At 31.4% G+C, this 6,000-nt stretch overlaps 1 protein-coding gene across 1 annotated transcript; it reads left to right on the top strand.

Annotated features, from left to right (window-relative positions):
• Positions 1-1,384: 1,384 nt before the first annotated feature.
• LOC140182949 (cation/H(+) antiporter 4-like) lies at positions 1,385-5,449 on the top strand. The gene is made up of 3 exons (XM_072230929.1): positions 1,385-1,639; positions 3,040-4,038; positions 4,376-5,449. Exons 1-3 carry the CDS (start codon positions 1,385-1,387, stop codon positions 5,447-5,449), a joined length of 2,328 nt encoding a protein of 775 aa, XP_072087030.1.
• Positions 5,450-6,000: the final 551 nt, after the last annotated feature.

Raw genomic sequence — 6,000 nt, 5'->3', positions numbered from 1 at the left:
ATAAAATTACATTTAAATAATAACTGAACTTATTAAACTAATTGATAATTATTTAATTATTTAATTATTTAATTCAATTTTTAATATATAAGTTCTAATTTATAATTATTTCTTACAACAAATCTTATAAATATCATAATGACTTTTAATTTTATCATAAAGTAATGTTAATTTTTAATTTTAGCTTGTTCATTAAGTAAATTTTTATGAAATCAGGATATTAAATTTTATTGAAAATTTTTCTGTTTAAGCAACCTTATTACACCGCTAACATTTTCCTTTGTATCCTCACTTCACCCATGTCTGGCTTTTCATACATAGATATATGACTCGAAATTTTATTATATTAGTAATTTTTTATGGCACATTATTCATTTCACTTACCCCATCTATGTTACCCTGTTCGTGAGTTGCTTGAGATGTTGAAGATAGCCTTTTTTTTTTTTTTTTTTTTTTTGTGATACAGGATTCCTCCTATCTTCGGACTATAATGTGTGATTGATAGAGGGATGATATGCAAAGATATTTTGACAGCCAAGTCAGTAGTTATCTTTAAAGAAAGAGTTAGTGAAAAAATGTATTGTGTGTATTTGGAGGAGTAGAATGTTCCTCTTTATATATTATAAAGAAAAATTTTAAGTGTATCAAAAACATTCAAGTTGCACTTATTTTAACCGTTGATTATATATTAATTAAAATCAACAGTTAAAATAATTGAAATACCAGTATTTTTGGTACACTTAAAACTCTTCGTTATACTATATAAAGATGGTGACTTATTGTATCTCTTAAGTGGTTAGAATATCAGTGATTTTAAATTCAAAAATTCATTATTGAGCTGTCAGAAACTTTTGGGCCTTGGGCCAATATGAAGCTAGGGGTTTCTTGTTGGATATGTAACATTCTAAAAAAAAAGTACCCCATTTAACCTACTCTATTTCACCCAATAATATTTGTTTAAATACGTGTACAATAATACCAAAAAAAAAAAAAACGGATACAATAAGTTAATAACTAATAATTTGTTTAAATTTTATTAGTTATAACTTATTTTAACTAAAATAGCTAATAATTTGTTTAAATCTAAGCATACTTTGTCAGTAACAACCTCTTTAAATTAGTGCATGATTGTTTCCAAAGTTGGCATGTGTAAAATTTAGTACATTATTAGTTTTAGTTCCTTATGAATTCCACCAAAGCATTATGTGACAAACCATTAACAAATCATGATAAGATAAACAAATTCAATCCTTAAAAAAAGGGGGGAAAACACAATGTTCAAGTACGTGTAGTGTCTTCTTTGCAGAAAAGTTTATTTCTCTGTAGGAAATTTTATTCCAATTAATATCTATCGTGGGAATTTAAATTTGCATTGCATGCTAGAATGGCAGAGTTTGCAAAGGAGAATTTGTTCGACAATGTTAAGCAACTAGATAATAACACCTACCGAGTTTGCTTCAAAGCTCCACCCAGGATTGTTTCAGATGGCATTTGGGGTGGCCAAAAAAATGGCAGGAAACCGATGAAATCCTTTCTGCCATTGTTTGAGTTGCAAGTGCTTATAATTTTTGTCGTGACACAAATCTGCCACTTTTTTTTCAAGCGATTGCGACTCCCTTTTCTTGTTTCCCAAATCATGGTATGTACCTCCATCTACGGCATAAACAACTGAACTTACATTTTTATTTATTTATTTATTTTTATACGCGCTTAAAAAGTGAGACTATATACATCTAGCTAGCTAACATATATTTGGGTTATTCTGATATGCCTATGTTTTGATGGTTGCATGACTATAATATTTTAAAAAGTATTGTTAAAATTAAAGAAATCTTTAAAATAATTATTTTTAAAATTAAAAAAAATATATAACATTAATTTTAACAATATTTTTTAACCATTGTAGTTACCATAAACATATTAGAATTCACCTATATATTTATCTCAAATTAACACATGCTCCATGCATCTATATACCTCAACCAATACAAGTATTGATATAAGAAACATAACATCAAATTAAAAATATTATTTATATATTAAAATTAGTTACTAAAATTATTTATTATGTATTTGTATATAAATATATATATTATTTAAGTAAAAATGTTATTTATACACCAAAATCAGTCACTAATATATTTATGTATAAATACATGTATAATTTAATTTATTTTAATATGTATTTATATTTTAACATGTATTTTATACTGATGACTAATTTTAGTGGCTAATTTTGATGTACACGTAACATGGTCCTTATTTAAGTGATAATTTTCAATATGTATTTTTATATTTTAACTAATTTTAGTGACTGATTTTAGTGTACACTTGGAATAGTTGACGTCAAATTATATAAATAGTAATACTTGAGAGACAATAAAAAATTGGGAGCTACTCAAATGAAGATGCAAAAAACATCTTTTTATGAAGATGCTTTGTATAAAAGTGTGATTTATTGATTTGGCCACACTTCAAATAAAAACAACACTTTTATAACATATCAAAATCTAACCCTACACTCCATCATCTAAGGGTCAAAAAGAAAAATCATCACATGAAGACAATTATAATATCTTCATGAGAGTACCCACCTAAAAAATTAGCCCTAGCAGCTTAAATTTATCTTATTTAACTAAATAATGAAGAGAAAGTTTGAGGCCATCACTTTTATTAAAATTTGGCTAGCACTTAGCCAACAAAAGAAAAATGAGTAATCTAACATTATTAGATGTAATCTCACACCATTAAAAACACTAATAATAACTAATTAATTGTTACAAATCACAAACCTTCTAACACTCTTCAATAATAAATACTAAATAAGATAAATTTAAACTGTTTGAACTAATTTTTTTTATTACCAAACATTTCCGAACCGAAATATAATGTATCCCAATTTTCTACAATTCATTATAAATCATAATTGGCGATTTAGCCATGCATATCTGATACATTAAAATTGTAAAACACAAGTCATAATGGTTACTATTCGTTAAGTCTGTTGTATGTACATAATAATATACATTCCATATGCAGGCTGGCATTATTATAGGAATTTCAATTCAAGAAGAGCCAACACGTGATTTGATGGCGAAGTTGTTTCCATTTGGAAGTCACGACGTTATTTCTACAATATCATCAATTGGTTTTGTTCTTTTCATCTTCATAAACGGAGTTGAAATGGATTTCTCCATGATAACAAGGACAGGGAAAAAGGCATGGACACTGGCGACAATTGGATTAGTACTACCAACAATGATTGGTTACCCACTTCTACAATACATCCTCACTAAAAAACCAGATCTTAATTCAATGAGAACAGATCTCATGGTTTCATCCGCATTGCACAATCTGGTTTCATTTGCAGTCATTTACAAAACCCTCAACGGGCTCCAAATGCAAAACTCGGAACTCGGAAGATTGGCATTGTCCACAGCATTGTCAAGTGACATACTAAGCACCACGATGGCATGCGTCATCAAGGCTGGAATGGCAAATGGGACAAAGGCTAAGATGTTAAACTCGCTCTACTTGATCGCCTTTGTTACCCTTATTCCGTTGGTTTTTCGACCAATAATGTTTTGGGTCATAAAAAACACGCCAGAAGGAAGGCCAGTGAGCAATGGTGTTGTTTACCTCATCATCTTAATGGTCTTTGGTTTGGGATGGATTTCGATCAATATAAATCAAGATTTTCTACTTGGAGCTTTCATATTAGGCTTAGCTGTGCCCGAAGGGCCTCCTTTAGGATCAACATTGGTCAAGAAGCTTCGATTTTTTGGCAACTGGTTCTTTCTGCCAATCTTTGTGGCCACATGCACTATGAAGGCTGATTTTTCATTTAATCACCGACCAAATGTGGTTATAGCTACATCTCTTGTGGCACTACTAACCCACGTTGTGAAAACACTCGCAATCTTTTTACCTGCCTTGTGGTGCAAACTTCCCGTGAGCGATGCTTTGTCTCTCGCCCTTATTTTGAATAGCAAAGGAGAAATGGAAGTTGGATTGTCCAGCTCCCAGTTTGATAATAAGGTAATCATTTCTTTTCTTTTTCCTTATTAAACTTTTCTTTCAAAAAATGTGTACTAATAGTTTACCGATTTAATTTTTAGGCAAACAATATTAATTACTAATAGAAATTTAGAAAAATGTCAAATTAATTAATCTAAGCAAAATGTGAAGTGGAAAAAAGCTTGATGAATATATTTTACTATTATTAATTTATTGAGGAGTGTTAAAAAGGCCACCAAATTTTGTAATTTGTAACTATCAATTAATTATTATTAATATTTTTAACGAGAAATTAGTCAAATTTTAATAAAAGTGCTGCTTCCTAAACTTTTTCTTAAATATATGTTTATGCATACAGATGATTGGTGGGCACACATATGGAACAATGATGATAAGCATAATGGTGACAGCAAGCATTGTTCAATGGTCTGTAAAGTCCCTGTATGATCCTTCAAGAAAATATGCTGGCTACCAAAAAAGAAACCTGATGGACATGAAACCCGATTCTGAATTGAGAGTACTCACCTGCATTCACAAAAAGAGCCACATAGTACCCATAACCAACGTCATTGACCTCTTTTTTCCATCACTAGAAAACCCAATGACGGTTGACGTCTTGCATCTAATAGAGCTCGTTGGTCGCTCCTTACCCGTCTTTGTCTCCCACCGTCACCAAAGGGTTAAATCAAGCCACAAGGCATACTCAGATGACGTCATCATCGCTTTCGACGTATATGAGCATGATAATGCAGGTGCCGTCATAGTCAACACTTATACTTCAATATCCCTACCAACCCTCATGCATGAAGACGTTTGCAACCTCGCGTTGGACAAAGTGGCATCCATGGTGATCCTTCCGTTTCATCAAAGATGGTCCATTGATGGCGCAATCGAATGCGATGACAAGAACATGAGGGCCTTAAATAACAAGGTCCTAGACATTGCTCCATGCACAGTTGGAATCCTAGTCAGCAGAGGTCAACACTCCATAAAAGAGTCACATACTCGATTGGCGGTTATTTATTTGGGTGGAACAGATGATGGAGAAGCCTTGTGCATAGCAAGACGAGCAATCAAGAACCCGAGGGTGCGCTTAGTTGTGTACAGACTTGTCCACACACACTATACGCCGCACTGTAACGACGACTTGGAAGATTTTATGGTCACGTGCAATGCCGTTGGAAATGTGTGCTGTACGGATGTTACAGTAGAGGAAGGATCCAAGACAGCATGTTTCTTGCGTGACATAGTGAATGAGCACGACTTGTTCATAGTTGGTAGAAGGCACGAGCTTGAGTTGCCTCAATTAGAGGGACTTACAAGTTGGAGCGAATTTCTAGAGTTAGGTGTCATCGGTGATTTTCTTGCCTCACCAGATTTCGGTAGTCGTGCATCTATTTTAGTCGTGCAACAACAAGTCTCCAAGACCTAAAAATAGGTCCAACATTATTCTACTACTTATACATCATCCATAACTAGATGCTTGTCATCTCAGGACCTTATTTGGACTCTATAGAATTACTACATGTTACATTACTTAAATCAGTTGGTAATACTAGCAAGACAATAACTTAGAATTATTTTATTTAACTTAGTATTTATAATTTTATGTACTAATATTTGTAAGAGTTTAATTTTAATGCATTGATTTACATAATCGTATAATCACATTCGTTCTTTTGGATGGCAATTCACGTAATCAATGTGAAAGGTAATTATATTTATTGATGTGGCATTATGTAATTGGATGCACGTGTAAAATTACTTTATGCTGACATGCATTAAAATTAAATTATATTTATAATTATACACTTACTATATATTATATTACTTACCTAACCGATAATTAATGAATGTAAAATAAAATAAGCGATAATAAAAAATGCAAATAAGATAATACTAGATTAATTATTTAAACGATTTTTTATTATTTTTTGAACATTATTTTTTTTATAGACACATTTGTCATCCAGAGATACTATT

The sequence above is a fragment of the Arachis hypogaea genome, chromosome 20 (assembly GCF_003086295.3).
Source record: "Arachis hypogaea cultivar Tifrunner chromosome 20, arahy.Tifrunner.gnm2.J5K5, whole genome shotgun sequence".
Lineage (NCBI taxonomy): Eukaryota > Viridiplantae > Streptophyta > Magnoliopsida > Fabales > Fabaceae > Arachis > Arachis hypogaea.
Note: the sequence above shows the minus strand (reverse complement) of the source record. Positions and strands in the feature narration are given on the sequence as shown.